The sequence below is a fragment of the Oncorhynchus clarkii genome, chromosome 20, assembly GCF_045791955.1.
Source record: "Oncorhynchus clarkii lewisi isolate Uvic-CL-2024 chromosome 20, UVic_Ocla_1.0, whole genome shotgun sequence".
Lineage (NCBI taxonomy): Eukaryota > Metazoa > Chordata > Actinopteri > Salmoniformes > Salmonidae > Oncorhynchus > Oncorhynchus clarkii.
Genome location: NC_092166.1, coordinates 62,905,254 through 62,923,866, shown reverse-complemented (window position 1 = coordinate 62,923,866; position 18,613 = coordinate 62,905,254). Strand labels below are relative to the sequence as shown.

The 18,613-nt window shown below is 42.0% G+C and overlaps 1 protein-coding gene across 2 annotated transcripts in view; it reads right to left on the bottom strand.

Moving 5' to 3' along the window:
- The window catches only part of LOC139376675 (ATP-binding cassette, sub-family C (CFTR/MRP), member 3), a 56,676-nt gene that overhangs the window by 20,888 nt on the left and 17,175 nt on the right, over positions 1–18,613 (bottom strand). For both annotated transcript variants that reach the window (XM_071119522.1, XM_071119521.1), the window contains exons 2-8: positions 10,474–10,650; positions 10,023–10,148; positions 8,336–8,473; positions 7,577–7,702; positions 7,425–7,486; positions 7,038–7,169; positions 2,491–2,730 (exon numbers count right to left, since the gene is read on the bottom strand). In XM_071119522.1, coding sequence (XP_070975623.1) covers positions 2,491–2,730; positions 7,038–7,169; positions 7,425–7,486; positions 7,577–7,702; positions 8,336–8,473; positions 10,023–10,148; positions 10,474–10,650 — 1,001 coding nt within the window. The remainder of the gene's footprint in view (positions 1–2,490; positions 2,731–7,037; positions 7,170–7,424; positions 7,487–7,576; positions 7,703–8,335; positions 8,474–10,022; positions 10,149–10,473; positions 10,651–18,613) is intronic.

The window sequence follows — 18,613 nt, the reverse complement described above, 5'->3', positions numbered from 1 at the left end:
GATAGTAAAAACAAAGAAAACCTTGAAGGAGTAGGTGTGTCCAAACCTTTGACTGGTACTGTATATATAAAATACATAGATTCTGTAGACTGATGAGTAAAACAAGCACATTAAACATGACATACAGTACCAGTCAAAAGTTCACACACACCTACTCATTCAAGGGTTTTTCTTTATTTTTACCATTGTAGAATAATGGTGAAGAAATAAAAATAAATTAAATAACACATATGGAATCATGTAGTAACCAAAAAAAGTGTTAAACAAATCAAAATATGTTATATTTGATATTCTTCAAAGTATGCACCATTTGCCTTGAGAGAGTTGTACACTCTTGGCATAGTCCCAACCAGCTTCACCTGGAATGCTTTTCCAATAGTCTTGAAGGAGTTCCCACATATGCAGAGTACTTGTTGGCTGCTTTTCCTTCACTTCACTCTGCAGTCCAACTCATTCCAAACCATCTCAATTGGGTTGAGGTCGGGTGATGGTGGAAGCCAGGTCATCTGATGCAGCACTCAATCACTCTACTTCTTGGTCAAATAGCCCTTACACAGCCTGGAGGTGTGTTGGGTCATTGTCCTGTTGAAAAACAAAATGATAGTGGGACTAAGCGCAAACCAGATGGGATGCCGTATCGCTGCAGAATGGAGGTGGAAGCCATGCTGGTTAAGTGTGCATTGAATTCTAAATAAATTACAGACAGTGTCGCCCCCACACCATCATACCTCCTCCATGCTTCACGGTGGGAACCACACATGCAGATATCATCCGTTCACCTGCTCTGCGTCTCACAAAAGACACGCCGGTTGGAAGCAAAAATCTAAAATTTGGACTCATCAGACCAAAGGGCAGATTTCCACCGGTCTAATGTCCATTGCTTGTGTTTCTTGGCCCAAGCAAGTCTCTTCTTATTGGTGTCCTTGAGTAGTGTTTTCTTTGCAGCAATTTGACCATGAAGGCCTGATTCACACAGTCTCTTCTGAACAGTTGATGTTGAGATGCACCTGTTACTTGAACTCTGTGAAGCATTTATTTGGGCTGCAATTTCTGAGGCTGTTAACTCGAATGAACTTATCCTCTACAGTAGAGGTACCAGAGTCTTCCTTTCCTGTGGCGGTCATCATGAGAGATAGTTTCACCGTAGCGCTTGATGGTTTTTGCGACTGCACTTGAAGAAACTTTCTAAATTCTGGAAATTTTCCGGATTGACTGATCTTCATGTCTTAAAATAATGATGGATTGTCATTTCACTTTGCTTATTTGAGCTGTTCTTGCCATAATATGGACTTGGGCTTTTACCAAATAGATAGGGAGCGGGACAGGAAGAGTTTGTATACCACCCCTACCATGTCACAACACAACTGATTGGCTCAAACACATTAAGGAAAGAAATTTCACAAATGTACTTTTATCAAGGCACACCTGTTAATTGAAATGCATTCCAGGTGACTACCTCATGAAGCTGGTTGAGAGAATGCCAAGAGTATGCAGAGCTGTCATCAAGGCAAAGGGTGGCTACTTAGAAGATTCTAAAATATGAACACTTTTTGGGTTACTACATTCCATGTGTGTTATTTCATAGTTCTGATGTCTTCACTATTATTCTACAAATGTAGAAAATAGTAAAAATAAAGAAAAACCCTTGTAGGCATGCCCAAACTTTTGGCTGGTACTGTAGATGGCTTTATGCTTCACAGAAAGCCTCCCATCATTCAAACACACACTTTCATAACAACCTACACAGGGAACACATTTGCACGTCGGCTTTACATCACAAACAAATAAAACAACTCTTGACAGCCAAGGAGGACCATAAGGACGTAGACCAATCAACATGCAAATAATATTTTTCCTGGAAATAAGAGACCATGACACATGTTCATGTAGGTAAATGTTGTCCTTCCATAAACCACATAGGTGTCCAGGTGAATCCTGTCCAGTGGAAACACTGTGGTAGTGAGAATATTTGTTTAAACATTTGAGTCATTCAGCAGACGCTCTTATACAGAGCGACTTACAGAAGTAATTAGGTTTAAGTGCCTTGCTCAAGGGCACATCAACAGATTTCAACTAGACAGCTCTGGGTTACTGGTCCAACAGCTTCATCGCTAGACTACTACCCAGCCCATGTTGGCAAAAATAATATATTACGTCGGAGCTACTAGAGTGTGCAGCTTTTCCTTATAAAATACTGTATTTTAACACTCATTAAAAAGGGGCTTTGCTAGCTGCTCAAAGACACACCACAAACAAGAACAATATTGTCCTGTCACTCTGTAACGCTGCAAGGAAACAAACACCCCACCCCTATGATGGGTCTGATACAGGAAATACTGCTGCTGTCCTAAATTAGCTTTATATTCTGATCTTTATCTTTACTCAGAACGTTATCTTTATTCAGACCACATTCAGCATGTTCATCTGCATTTGACATAGACTTGGTAAGGCTTCATAAGGGTATATAATGCTGCGTAGTGCTCTATTTACTTCAGGAGCTGTGGGTTGACGAAGGTGATGAGGTCCTGTAGGAGTTTAAATGCAGATCCGATGAGGAAGTAGGGTCCAAAGGCCTTGATGAGGGAACGGAGGAAGGAGGGCTTTTTGGGGTCTTTTTGTTTGGACAGCAACACCTCCACCTCCTCAGGACTGCTTTCCCCCCCTACATGGTTGGACTCTCCCGCTGGCGGAGGTTTGGAGAAATGAGCCTGGGTGGACTGGTCCACAGCACTATGGAGAGAAGGGGTAGAAATAGGTTCCAAGTAGAAGAAGCATTCATCACATCCAGTTTCTACCCTTGAACATGAAGTTAATATATATACTGTATATTTACGCATGATTTTCTCACACAATCGGAATGTGGAGGGGTTGGATTCCAAAAGTCAATGAAACGCAACTCCCCCTCACACCTCTAAACAGGTTTGAGCAATTACAGGCTTAGGTCTCTCTTTCATATCATTTTACTGGTTCTTTTGTTCACTGAAGGAAAACCAGACAGAACTTGGCAGAGAAACTGAAGAGTAGCGAAAGAGCGAGCGAACATGAGAGCGAGCGAGAGCCAAAGAGAACGCTTCGAACAATGACAAGAGGTTAGAGTTCAGCATTCAGCAGACACTCCCAAGCTGGTGTCAAGTGTGTTTGGACAAGATTTATATTGACATTTTGGTAATTTCCCAGACGCTCTTACAGTTAGTGTATTCACCTTAAGGTAGCTACATTCAACAACCACATCTCACAGTTTTCAAAACTTTCCTCAATAAAGCAGCCTTCTGCAAAGTCAGTGCAGGTAAGAAACAACAATTACAACGGTACTGTGGGGCCCATGGCTATGTAGCCTGGAAGATATACACTACCATTCAACCATTTGGGGTCACTGAGAAAAATGTCCTTGTTTTTGAAAGAAAAGCTAATTTTTTGTCCATTAAAATAACATCAAATCGATCATAAATACAGTGTAGACATTCTTAATATTGTAAATTACTACTGTAGCTGGAAGGCCAGAATCCCGGAGTCGCCTCTTCACTGTTGATGTTGAGACTGATGTTTTGCAGGTACTATTTAATGAAGCTGCCAGTTGAGGACTTGTGAGGCGCCTGTTTCTCAAACTAGACACTAATGTACTTGTCTTCTTGCTCAGTTGTGCACCGTGGCCTCCCACTCCTCTCTATTCTGGTTAGAGCCAGTTTGCGCTGTTCTGTGAAGGGAGTAGAACACAGCGCTGTACCCGATCTTCAGGTTCTTGGCAATTTCTCACATGGAACAGCCTTCATTTCTCAGAACATGAATAGAAGAAAGGTCTTTATTTCTGGCCATTTTGAGCCTGTAATCGAACCCACAAATGCTGATGCTCCAGATACTCAACTAGTCTAAAGAAGGCCAGTTTTATTGCTTCTTTAATCAGTACAACAGTTTTCAGCTGTGCTAACATAATTGCAAAATGTTTTTCTAATGATCAATTAGCTTTTTAAAATGATAAACTTGGATTAGCTAACACAACGTGCCATTGAAACACAGGAGTGATGGTTGCTGATAATGGGCCTCTGTACGCCTATGTAGATATTTCATAAAAAATCTGCCGTTTCCAGCTACAATAGTCATTTACAATGTCTACCCTGTACTTCTAATCAATTTGATGTTATTTTAAAAGGACAAAAAATGTGCTTTTCTTTAAAAAACATGGACATTTCTAGGTGACCCCCAAACCTTTGAACAGTAGAGTGTGTGTGTGTGTGTGTGTTATATATAACTCAGCATCGTTGCTTGCAAGCAAGCATTTCACAATAAACTCTACACCGGTTGTATTTTGCATTTTTTTGTACCTTTTATTTTACTAGGCAAGTCAGTTAAGAACAAATTCTCATATTCAATGACGGCCTAGCCCCGGCCAAATCCTAACCCGGATGACGCTGGGACAATTGTGCACCGCCCTCTGTGGGGTTTTGATTTGGTGTTGAAACCACACAGTGAATATCGGAGATAAAAGCTTTGGGAGAGTGAAGTTTCACATTCCATTTAGATGGCTTGTGTGTTTAGATTTTAGGTCTGGAGTGCCCTGTACTTTCCAGTTACGGGCCCAACAGAGAATAAACATTTTGCCGTTTCCAGCTACAATAGTCATTTACAACATTAACAATGTCTATACTGTATTTCTGATCAATTTGATGTTATTTAAAAATCAACAATTTTTTAAAAACTTTTCTTTCAAAAACAAGGAAATTACTAGTGACCCCAAACTTTTGAATGGTAGTGTATGTCCAGTAAGCTGAAGCAGAAAGCAGTTTCAGCTAATAGTTTTTTGCTCTCGAAAGCTTGTTTGACAAGTTTAAGCAGAAGGTTTTTTTTGTGGCAGCCACCTGGTTTGATAAATTAAAGCAGACATTTTCAAAGAGAAACTTTATATAAATCCTATCAATTATTAATATCGTAGGATTGGGATGAATTATAAAAATTGTTGTCTCTTATAAGAGAAAAAGCAGGTACTCTGTGTTCAAGACAGATTTTCACTCCACTGCTTTCCAGTCACATTCCATTTTTTTTTCTTAAATTCACTGCAGCAGCCTGTTGGAATTCTCTGTATGATGTAAACACATCATGTATTATGTAAACACATCAAAACACACAATGTTTCATCTGTGTGTTTGGTAACGATTTCTCGCCAACTCATCTTACTGATCTGTGGTGCTATTTCTGGCTTTGATACTAGCATGTTTGCTTTACTACTGTGTTTTCCACCCAAGACCAGAGATGCAGAGACACTGACTCAACATATTAAATGCTCAAAAGGTGCTGCACAATCCAGTGGCTACTATGCTAACACATTTTTTTTTTAACAGATATGAGCGATACTGGCTGGCGCCACATGAAAAACACACTTTATCTTTCTTACACATACATGCACGTGAACAAACACAAGCGTGCACACTCAGATCCCATAAAGACAACTCCCCCCCCAGCTCTCCACAGTCCTGGGAAAGATGTGAAAGGGCAAACTACTGTTGACTTAGGCGGTGTCATCTGGCTGTGTAACCTTAAACAAGGGAAACCATTCTCTACACAGCCGTACTGCTGGGTCAATGTTGTTGTAACAAGTAAAATAAGGAAATAAGGGTACTGATTTTCAAACTGTGAAAAAATGTATTATAACAAAAAAAAGTTGTGAAAACATTGGAAACCTTTGAGATAAGAAGCACCAAATAGAATATGTCCATTACAGGAAAGATTAAAGGAAATGTGGATGCTGGTCTCAAATCTACATTTCTTAGAAATACACACCGAACAAAAATATAAAACGCAACATGTAAAGTGTTAATGAGCTGAAATAAAAAGATCCCCAGAAATGCTTTCGCTAAAATGTTGTAAACAAATTTGTTTACATCTGTGTTAGTGAGAATTTCTCATTTTCCAAGATAATCCATCCACCTGACAGGTGTGGAATATCAAGAAGTTGATTAAACGGCATGATCATTACACAGGTGCACCTTGTGCTGGGGACAATACAAAGCCACTCTAAAATGTGCAGTTTTAGACCAGCCACCCGAACAGCTGATGACACAGAGGTTGCACAACTGAAGAATTTCTGCCCAAACTGTCAGAAACCGTTTCAGGGAAGCTCATCTGCGTGCTCGTCATCCTCACCAGGGACTTGACCTGACTGCAGTTCAGCGTCGTAACAGACTTCAGTGGGCAAATGCTCACCTTCAATGGCCACTGGCACGCTGGGGAAGTGTGCTCTTTAAAGATGAATCCCGGTTTCAACTGTACCAGGTAGATGGCGTTGTGTAGGCGAGCGGTTTGCTGATGTCAACGTTGTAAACAGAGTGCCCTTTGATGGCGGTGGGGTTATGGTATGGGCAGGTATAAGTTACGGACAACGAACACAACTGTATTCTATCAATGGCAATTTGAATGCACGGTGATACCGTGACAAGATCCTGTTTGTCGTGCCCTTTCTCCGCCGCCATCACCGGTTTCAGCATGATAATGCACGGCCCCATGTTGCAAGGATCTGTACACAATTCCTAGAAGCTGAAAATGTGCCAGTTCTTCCATGGCCTGCATTCCCACCAGACATGTTGACCATTGAGCATATTTGGGATGCTCTGAATCGACGTGTACGGCAGCGTTTTCCAGTTCCGCCAATATCCATCAGATTCGCAGAGCCATTGAAGAGGACTGGACAACATTCCACAACCAACAGCCTGATAAACTCTACGCCAAGGTGATGTGTCGATCTGCACGAGGCAAATTGTGGTCACACAAGATACTGACTGGTTTTTTGATCCACGCCCCTACCTTAAAAAAAAAAAAAGGTATCTGTGACCAATAGATGCATATCTGTATTCCCAGTCATGTGAAATCCATAGATGAGGGCTTAATTGATTTATTTAAATTGACAGATTTCCTTATATGAACTGTAACTCAGTACAAACGTTGAAATCTTTGCATGTTGCATTTATATTTGTGTTCAGTATAATAATAGTTTTTCAGTTTCCTATTCTACCCCCCCACCCTCTTTTGCTCACTCCCTCCCTCCCTACCTGTGAGCCTTGGCCTGCTCCACCTCCCACTCCCGCAGTAGCTTGGGGACGACCACCTCTGAGCTGTCCCTCTTGTTCAGTGACCACAGGTCTTTGGCTTCCAGAGGGTTCTTATAGCCCTTGATGGCCATGCTGGGAAAGAGAGGGACACAACACATTAGTGGAACTTCATGAAGTGCAAGATCCTGGAAAATAATTTATCCGTGTCCAGGAAACCAGGGCACAGAGAGAAGACTTGTTTGCGGTTCCATTGATTATTGATCAAATGTACTGATTACTTGTGGGAATAACATACTTGAACATGAAATAGCTACAAGCCATACAAATGTACAGGATAAGTCAATCCTGCACCAAGGTATAATTGTTGTATGGGGAAAATCATGTTACCTAGTGAACCACCAGAAGGTCATAGTGGAGAGGAAACCAGCAGTTGATTGAGGACAAGGATTCTGAGGAGAAAGAGTAAGAAGAGGTCACTGTCTGTCTGTGTGTCTGGTTGACTCACAGGGTCTGTGTGTCTGTGTGTCTGGTTGACTCACGGGGTCTGTGTCTATGTTGGAGAAAAGTGGAGGTTTCTCATTGAAGCAAGAGAGGATAAGCTCGGCTACGATCAGGCTGAAGTAGAAATAGAATGTGGTGAAACGCAACTTGTCTGAAATCTCACTCTGAAACACAAGAACAGAGAAAGACATTTTGTTATGAAAGCCATTTCTTAAGGAGGCTGACAGACAATGCACTAACTGTCCTAGTCTCCTAAAATGCTCTCTTACATATCGATGATCAGTCCCCCCAAACCCTGCTGAGCTAAAAACAACTAAGTCATCCAAAATCCTTCCTTTGTCTCCCTGACCACAAGCCATTTTAAATAAAATATATAAAACACAACTAGGGGCTAATTGTTAGGATCAATGGGATTGTAAATAACCAGAGCAGACCACAGGACTGATGTTGGCATGGTTTGACCTGGCTTGGCCCCAGTGTAGCTCTGGCTAGCTGTTAGGGCATTTTATTATGTTAAGAGTATTAGACAGCCCTCAGTAGGATAGGTTAGATAAGACGGCTAAGGCCCTGCAGGTCGCTAGGACAACAGACCTACTATTTCTCCTCTCTCTCGCTCTCTTCACCCAACCTGGGCCCTGCCTAAGACCCAAAGGGGGGAGGGAAGAGGAAGAGGGGGGTGGTAACCATGTTTTGAGAGAGGGAAAAGAAGGAGAGAGCTGAGGGAGATGGAGACATCTATACATTTTAAACATCTCCTTCACCTATACAGTACACATTAGGGGAAACCCTGATCTCACCTGATATTTGGCCTGTAGGATCTTGGAGCGGAAAGGCACTATGGCACACAGCACTGACAGGAACCAGAATATAAATAGAATCCCTGAAGACTGGACCCCCCTCAACCTCTCAAACTGTATCAGAAACAAAGCTAGCAGCTGAGAAAGAGAGGAGGGAGAAAGGGAGGGTGAGGGAGCGAGGCGTTAAAGTGATCACGATTTAGATAAGCACAGAAACACACAGGGCATGTAAAGGTGAACATGCATCTCAGCTCTACTCTCTCACTCATGCATAGGGCACGAGAGAGAGAAATGTGAGAAGAAAAAACAACAACTTGTGAACCAGCATAGCAACTGCCTGTGAATAACAGCATGTTCACTAGGCTTATTCTACACCTCAGAGCGTGCAACATACAGTAAAGGTTAATGGAATACAATGACAATCTAATCATCTACAAACACAACAATCAGGCTGGTCTCATAGACTAGACGTAACATAGTAAACACAAATCTGGGACACTCAACTTAGTATATGTTATCTTTGGTATGGTTACATAACAGGGAAGGTTACTGAAGGCAAAAACGGTGGTTGGTCGTTATGGATGGATGAGCGTATAACGCAAATGTCTAGCAACCCAAAGGTTGCGTGTTCGAATCTCATCACGGACAACTTTAGCTGATTAGCAAATACTACTTACTTTTTTTTTTAATCTACTTTACAACTACTTCTTCCCAATAACCCTTTATCATAACTCCTAACCTTAACCCCAACTTAGCTAATGTTAGCCACCTAGAAATTTGTAACATATTGTATTAATTGCAATTCGTAACATGCCATACTAATTGGGACCGTGCTTCCACCCATCCAGTACATCTACTCGAAACGTGGTCGTCACGGAGGCTGTGCTTCCATCCATCCAGAACATTATACAAAATGGTGCCTGAGGAAGGCACGCAGCATCATCAAGGACCCCACACAACCCAGCCACAAGCTGCTCTCTCCCTTACCGTCTAGCAGACGGTATCAGAGCATGAGGTCTGATACCAAAAGGCTCAGAGACAGTTTCTATCTACAAGCCATCAGAGTTGAACTGGACTGACCACCTGCTCTGATTCTCTTCACCTTAGCACACATTACAACTACTGCTACCAGACTCTTATTATACTGCTCAAGTTAAACACTTGCTCTCCATCCCCCCTTCCCCCAAACACATGTAAATATTTTACTATAAATTGTGCCTTCCTGTATTACATTTATACTAAAATTGTTAATCTATTCTACTGCTATTCACTTCATGTTCATATTCCTATTTTTAACTATTTCTTATGGTTGTTGCATTGTCGGGAAGGAACCTGGAAGTAAGCATTTCATTGGACAATGTATACAATGCTTATCCCGAACGACTAATAAAACTTGAATTGTAAATCGTAACTTATCATACAAAATGGATGATGGACATCCACAAATTAATACATATATTACTAATTTGAGTGTCCCAGATTTCCGGTTACTATGTTACGTCTACCCCTGAGTTCAGGTTGCAACAATACATACATGATTGATTGACAAGTTATGGATTCAAAATACTGGTCACTAAGCAACAAGACCCCAAAAATAAGATATTTTTCAGGAAGTGAGTTGAACACTGTACTGTATGACTGTACTGCATGTTTACAACGCCACGCCCTGTTGGTTGTGTACAAGTACCATCGTCATGCCGACCACCAGTGGAGTGACGAAGTAGATGGGTGGCTTTGAGTCCCCCTGCTGCAGCTCATGGAAGGTGCCGAAAAGATCTGTCCAACACACAATCCACAACACCAACCCAAAGACCTAGAGGAGGAAAGGGGGGGGGGCGAGAAAGAGAGAAAGAAATAAACCCAAAACTGAGCAGGAGTAATTTGATCAAAACCCATCTAAACCGTCTGAACCAGCTTGAATGTCTGGTACGTTTCCCAGTACTGGTCATTAGCCTGTCTGATAAACATTTCCACTATTCCCCTATCGTGCATCAACTAACTAATCTAATAAGGGCCACGAAACAGGGTATGTATCTCAGGCAACAAACAGTATTGCATCGAGAGAGAGACGGAGACAGAGAGACAACTGGACATGCATGTCCGCATACAGCAGCCCAGTGCGTGGTGTGGTCCCTCACCGTTTTCACTCTGTTAAGGATGGACATCATGATATAACCCTTGTTGTTCCTCTGGAGGTAGAAGAGGTAGGGAGGGCAAGCAAGCCACAGGTACACACAAGGCAGCCATGACAGCACTGACAGCTGGAAACATTCCGGCAGGTCTGGACTGTCCGTGTGGAGCGTCTGATTGGCTACCTAGAATCAAATAAAGATGGAGACCAATGGGTTGAGACCAATACACTTTAAATGTCAAATCATCAAACACATATCCAGTGGGGCCTGAAATTGCGCCCTATAGTCCCTGTGCAGTGCTTTACTTTTGGACAGAACCCATGACATCAACATGGCCCGAAGTGGTGTCCTATATAGGCCTAGGGAATAGTGTGTCATTATGAACATACTCAGGTCTAGTGTTTGTTCTCACAGAACACCAGCAGTGTATATAAATTAGTACTGAACATTATCAGTAGTCAAGCCGCTTGCTCCTGTCTGACCCCAGGTCATTTGGGGCCGTCTAGCTGTGTGGAATGTCGCATGACATCAGCTGGCTTAGAGGCCGAGAGAGGGACACGCACAGCATAGGTTGTTGCTGTACTTAGCCTAGTTACGTAGAAGGGACAGCGTTCATACTGTAAACTTCCAATGAAAATGCAGAGGAGAAAACCACAGCTTTGGGGGATGAGTTGAATCACAGACACTAAGAACTGAGTAGTGAAACTCGAGAGAGAGAGTGGGAAGCATCTTGTGATACAGAAACAAACTGCACTACTCTCAAACATCATATTTCATAATAAGAATAATTACATTTTTAAAGCACTTCATTATACAAGAATAATCTCAAAGTGCATTAAAGATCAAATATAAATGGTTAAAAAAAAAAAAAATACACTGAGTATACAAAATATTAGGAACACCTGCGTCGGAGAGGGCAGCAGACGTTTTACGTGTCCCCAACCGATTGTGTTTTTTGTTTGTTTATTTGCGTTGTTTGTAACTTTTTTTCCCACTTATTTTGTACATAATGTTGCCGCTGCCGTCTGTTATGACCAAAAATAACTTCTGGACATCGGGCCTGCGATTACTCACCATGGACTGGCAGAATCCTTTTTTTCCCCCTTTAACGAGTCTGACGAGCCCGACGCGAACGATATACTGCTTATCGGGAACAGGCCCAGATCCCTGTGATTTGTGTGAAGAGGTGGTGGAGAAAAAGGGGCCAGAGGGCGGGCTGCATTCTGAGAATTCGTATGCGATCAAATAAACCCCCACTTCCTTCCATTCTGGTAGCAAACTTGCAATCTTTGGAGAATAAATCAATGACCTTCGCGGAAGATTAAATACTAACGGGACATTCAAAACTGTAATATCTTATTCTTCACAGAGTCGTGGCTGAATGACGACACTATCAACATACAGCTGGCTGGTTATACACTGTATCGGCAGGATAGAACAGCGGAGTCTGGTAAGACAAGGGGCGGATGACTATGTATTTTTATAAATAACAGCTGGTGCACGATATCTAAGGAAGTCTTGAGCTATTGCTCGCCTGAGATAGAGTATCTCATGATAAAATGTAGACCCCACAATCTACCTAGAGAGTTTCAGTATTTTTCATAGACGTTTTACGTACCACCACAGTCAGAGGCTGGCACTAAGACAGCATTGAATGAGCTGTATTTTGCCATAAGCAAACAAGAAAATGCTCACCCAGAGGGCGGCACTCCTAGTAGATGGGGACTGTAATGCAGGGAAACTTAAATCCAAATTTCTATCAACATGTTAAATGTGCAACCAGAGAGAAAAAAATAAATAAAATAAAAAAATAAAAACTCTGGACCACATTTACTCCACACACAGCTCTCCCTTGCCCTCCTATTTGGCAAATATGACCATAATGATATCCTCCTGATTCCTGCTTACAAGCAACAATTAAAGCAGGAAGCACCAGTGACTAGATCAATAAAATAAATGATCAGATGAAGCAGATGCTAAGCTACAGGACTGTTTTGCTAGCACAGACTGGAATATGTTCTGGGATACCTCCGAAACCATTGAAGTACATTGAAGTGCATTGATAACATCGTCCCCACAGTGACAGTATGTACATACCCCAACCAGAAGCCATGGATTACAGGAAGCATCCGCACTGAGCTAAAGGCTAGAGCTGCCGCTTTCAAGGAGCGGGACTCGGAAGCTTATAAGAAATCCTGCAATGCCAGCTGACGAACCATGAAACAGGCAAAGCATCAATACAGGACTAAAATCGAATCGTACTACGTGGGCTCTGACGCTCGTCAGATGTGGCAGTGCTTGCAAACCATTACAGACTACAAAAAGGGAAGCACAGCCGAGAGCTGCCCAGTGACACGAGCCTGCCAGACGAGCTAAACTACTTCTATGCTCGCTTCGAGGCAAATAACACTGAAACATGCATGAGAGCACCAGTTGTTCCGGAAGACTGTGTGATCATGCTCTCTGCAGCCGATGTGAGTAAGACTTTGAAAGGCTGGCCATGGCTTATCCCAGAAACCCTAGACCCACTCAAATTTGCATACCGCCCAAACAGATCCACAGATGACGCAATCTCTATTACACGCCACACTGCCCTTTCCCACCTGGACAAAAGGAGCACCTATGAGAATGCTATTCATTGACTACAACTCAGCGTTCAACACCATAGTGCTATCAAAGCCCATCAATAAGCTAAGGACCCTGGGACTAAACACTTCCCTCTGCAACTGGATCCTGGACTTCCTAATGGGCCATCCCCAGGTGGTAAGGGTAGGGAACAACACATCCACCATGCTGATCCTCAACACAGGATCAACTCAACAGCGTTTCACTGTTGTACCTGTTGTATTCGGTGTATGTGACTAATACATGTTATTTGATCTTTCCATGACATCGCTTTCACCTGGTCAGTCTGATCCCTTATTGATGTCACTTGTTAAATCCACTTCAGTCAATGTAGATGAAGGGGAGGAGACAGGTTAAAGAATGATTTTTAAACAATGACAATTCAGACATGGATTGTGTATGTGTGCTATTCAGAGGCTGAATGGGCAAGACAAAATATTTAAGTGCCTTAGAATGGGGTATGATAGTAGGTGCCAGGCGCACCGGTCTGTGTCAAGAGTTTGTGTTTCTCAAGAATGGTCCACCACCCAAAGGCCATCCAGCCAACTTGACACAACGGTGGGAAGCATTGGAATCAACATGGACCAGCATCCCTGTGGAACGCTTTCAACAGTTTATAGAGTCCATACCCCAATGAATTGAGGCTGTTCGGAGGGGGGAAATGGGGGTGCAACTCATTATTAGGAAGGTGTTCCTAATGTTTGGTATACTATATGCCATTTAGCATATATTTATAGCTTATGATCATAGTTTTCTCCATTCTACATCAATAAAGCTAAGTTAAAGGTCCAATGCGCCTCAATATCAAAATAGCTTCTTAGCAAAGAGCCATTTCTCAAGCAAGAATTTGATAGGACTGTCGGAGTGGTCTGAGTAGGAGGGGAGAACTGAAAACTAGCTGTTATTGGCAGAGAGGTTTGGAACTCTTTCTTATTGGTGTATTAACTAATTTACCGCCTGATGTTACCAGGCAGGCCAAAACGCCATCCCACCAAAACAGACTGAAAAGACTGGCTGAAATTACAAACAGCTCTTACACTAAAATGGCATTGTCATTTTAACAATATAATTCCAACCTCATACAGTAGTGTGGAAATATATACAAAACACAGGACCATCTCATTTATGACTGCACTGGAGCTTTCATTTAGCCAGCCAGTGAGACTGGACAGCAAGGCAGGGACTCCTAATGAAGAGAAATGACTGCTAGTTACATTTCTGTTAGGGCATACTTCTTTTAAATCATTTTAGGGCTCAAAAGAGAATATATAATATTCCAGGTTAGCATATGTACAGTACGCAAATAAGGTTATTTCCCATCATAGTCATAAACAGACATTAGCTGTTATAACTCCTAATGACAGCTGCTATGACAGTCTAATGACAGTTAGTGCTATAATGCCTACATGGCACTAACACAACTAAAGTGCTACCAGTTTTGTGAGGCCCGATAACAATCCCAAAAGCCAGTGAGCGTATCTATGGAAGTATTTACCATGAATAGCTAAAGGATGCAGCCATATCTCAACGGCATGAGAGGAAAGTATATCGTATCAAACGTCATATCGGCAGTGTGGCAGGCAGCCAGTAGTGAATGTGCTTTTAAAGGACCGGACCAGGCAGTGGTGGAACAGAGTAGAAGAGGCCCAACCCCAGATACTTGGCTAGATAAACACAGCTGCCCATGTTTCTGCCTGTCGGCACCCATCAGGGGAGTATGTGTGGACGTGTGTGCATGCCGTGTGTCTGTATGATGTGGGGGGGGGGGGGGGGGCTGATCCATCCCATCTGTCAGTTTCCATGTCTGTAATGTACGTGCATAAACATCCCAGGTGTCCTCCTAATAGTCTTCAGAACAACATGGAGAATGTGAGACCACAGCTATACAGCTACATTTATAAAAATGTGTGAATATGATAAGCAAGACATAATTTATTTGTACATATTCACGTTGGCAAACTTGATTAAGGTTAATTTGTTCAGATGCCCTTTTAAAGCCAAATAACTCACATACAGTTAGACACATGAACCATACCATTCCTTCCAATTAAACCAGTATAAATCAGTTGACAACAACAGAGGTGGCACTTTGGTCTTCAGTAGGCCTATAGTTATACATAGAATGACTGGCCTTTACATTTGGCCCATCTGCTTAATGGCCAGGATGAAAGAGCAGAGCATCATGACTGAATCATATTAGTGTGACAGGACACAGGAATACACAGTACGGTTGTGTAAATCAAAAAGGGACTGAACTGAATGAAGTGTGACTAAATAAAGTGAAGGTTTGCCCCTAGCCTGGCTAACAACCCAAACTCTGTATAACCAGGTTACTAGTTTTCCATTAGGCTAGGCGCCTCCCCAGAGTGTTCATTATTTCACTGCATCACTACAGTGGCTCAAATAAATATGACACTAGGGAACAGTCACACACCCTGAGCATTAGAAAACAAAAAACGCATTGGCTTTGCTCTCAGCGAGTCACAAAGCATGGCCTTCGCCTTTCCACTCTACGTGATTAGAACAATGCCCAGGTCTGTGGGTAGGTTGTGGTGTGTAGAGTAGAAGCTACGGTTGGATGGTAGGTTGTGGTGTGTAGAGTAGAAGCTATGGTTGGATGGTAGGTTGTGGTGTGTAGAGTAGAAGCTATGATTGGATGGTAGGTTGTGGTGTGTAGGGTAGAAGCTATGATTGGATGGTAGGTTGTGGTGTGTAGGGTAGAAGCTATGATTGGATGGTAGGTTGTGGTGTGTAACTGGCTGGTCCGTGTGTGATACACACCAGCCATTCCTTTCTGTAGAGTCTGCCTGTCTCATCAACCTTCAGTACAGATGGCGGATGGTTAGCAGCACTAGTCAGTATTTACTGTATGTTTTGCATCTAAAATCAGGCCTGCTGGGTTGTGTTAACCAGTTTGAGGGAGGTAGCTAGCAGCCATCGCTCTGCTAATGACTTTAGCGTCCCTGTCCAGGAGAACAAATATTACATTATGGGGGTGATACTGAATTATGTAAATAAATAGCTGTTTGTCCAAGGAAGGTCACCTTTCTTTGATGCCAGTGACGAGGCTGATTTGAGAATGAATGCAAATGTTTGGCCGGTCATTATGACTCACTTTATCATTGGGACCATTTCTGGAATCAAACTCTTTACATTTTTGTGTAGTAATTAACATTAATAGTCCATTGACATCAACACATCACAATGTCAAGAGTTATAGCTTGGCAGTGTCATGGTGAGTCTATAAAGCTAGCTTATTTTCTCCCATCCCCCTCTAGTGAAATTAATGTATGGAACACCCTCTGTGAGCATGATTGATAACTTTGCATTGCAAAGGCAGTGTATGCAAATAAATCATGGGCTGACAAGTAAAGCAAAGGAGATAGGGAGGAAAAAAGGGTAGCGGTTAGCATTGCTTTTTACGGAGCATGAGTCTCATCTCCCAAATGGCTAGAATGGCGGAAACAGATACGAGTAGTATGCACTCACTATTATAAGTCACTCTGGACAAGAGAATCTGCTAAATATCTCAAATGTGAGAGAGATGGGGAAAATAATCCTGCAGCAACAGCAAATGTGAAAGATTATGTGGATTATTTAAGTGATAATGCCTGAGAAGCCGCTGTTTGGAGGATATTGGCACAGGTGTTATTAGGCCCGAGCTGAAGTCGAGGGTCAGTAAACCATGCCAATATATCCTCCAAACACCGGCTTTGAGGGCATTATCACTTTTATACAACGGGTTACCAACATATTCAAATAATGGTTGACATATTTTCATTAAAAACATTATTTTGATGAATTCATTCATACCATTTCTTCCTTCCACAAGATATAGTTCCGACACAAATCTAGGTTTGGTACCCAAGCTGGCTGGTCGTTCATTCTGTCTGTTGCCAGAGACACGACCCAGTCGTTCAGTCTTTTTGTTCTGTATCTATGGACGCGACCCAGTCATTCGTCATAGACACCGGCTGGAATGTGGTTTTAACCAATCAGCATTCAGGATTAGACCCACTCGTTGTATAAAAATCAAGTATGATTTTGTTAAGTAACTGTCCAGTGTTTCCAGATTTCTATGAAATATTACCTATAATTTACCCATGAGTGTAATAGTTTTCTTTCCATTGAATTAAAAAAAGAAAAAGTTCAATCAAGTACAGGCTTAACTGAATGACAGAGACAGAATGCAATTTTACTGAATAGTTTGGGGAAGGCCTCGTCTCCTAGATGCTGATGACAGATTCCTCCCCCCCCCCCCCCCCTTCTGTGTGGAATGGTGTTGGCGTACCCCAACAACAGAATGGTGTGGGCGTATACCGTGGGAGGGGGGGGGGGTTCTATTAATGTTTTGGCCACAAATGAGTATAGAATGAGTCAACAGCATTATTTTGGTATGAATTAACCAGATGAAGTGAGATTTTGACTGGACAGTTACTTTAAAACTTTGAACCTCAAATACACTACAATTTGCATTTAATGCTGTGCAGGAAAATTCTCTGTGACAGAGTGATCAAATTAAGATGTTATATTTCTAGTTAATTTGTCCCCAACAGGTTAATCGTGTCATGGGATGATGAATAGAGATACAGTAGACTAGTACTAGAAAGGAAGGAATATATGAATGAGTATTCTGTTCTCTCTTGGGCCCATGACTGGAAAGTACAGGGCATTCCAGAACTAATGGATTTCAACTTTAAAATCTAAACACACAAGCTTTTATCTCCGATATTCACTGTGTGGTTTCAACACCAAATCAAAACCCCACAGAGGGCGGTGCACAATTGTCCCAGCGTCATCCGGGTTAGGATTTGGCCGGGGCTAGGCCGTCATTGAATATGAGAATTTGTTCTTAACTGACTTGCCTAGTAAAATAAAAGGTAAAAAAAAAAAGCCAAATACAACAGGTGTAGAGTTTGTTGTGAAATGCTTGCGGAGTAACACACACACACACACACAAAGTTTGGGGGTCACTTGGAAATGTCCTTGTTTTTTAAAGAAAAGCTCATTTTTTGTCCATTAAAATAACATCAAATTGATCAGAAATACAGGGTAGACATTGTTAATGTTGTAAATTACTATTGTAGCTGGAAACGGCATATTTTTAATGGAATATCTACATAGGCATACAGAGGCCCATTATCAGCAACCATCACTCCTGTGTTCCAATGGCACGTTGAGTTAGCTAATCCAAGTTGATCATTTTAAAAAAGGCTAACTCAACACGCCATTGGAACACAGGAGTGATGGTTGCTGATAATGGGCCTCTGTACACTGATAATGGGCCTTTGATAAGTACACTAAAGGTGTTTCATGGGGAGATAAAATGTATTTGAACCTCACAATGACACCACAATCTTCAAAACATGACAAAATAAGTTAAGCATACTGTATAAGCCCAGAAGAAATAGCTATGATCACTGAGCAGTGTGTTTCTCATGTGAACATCCTGAACGAGACCACTTTTCATGGGTAGCTTTTTCATATCTATGAAATGGAAAATACATTCAGGACACAACCA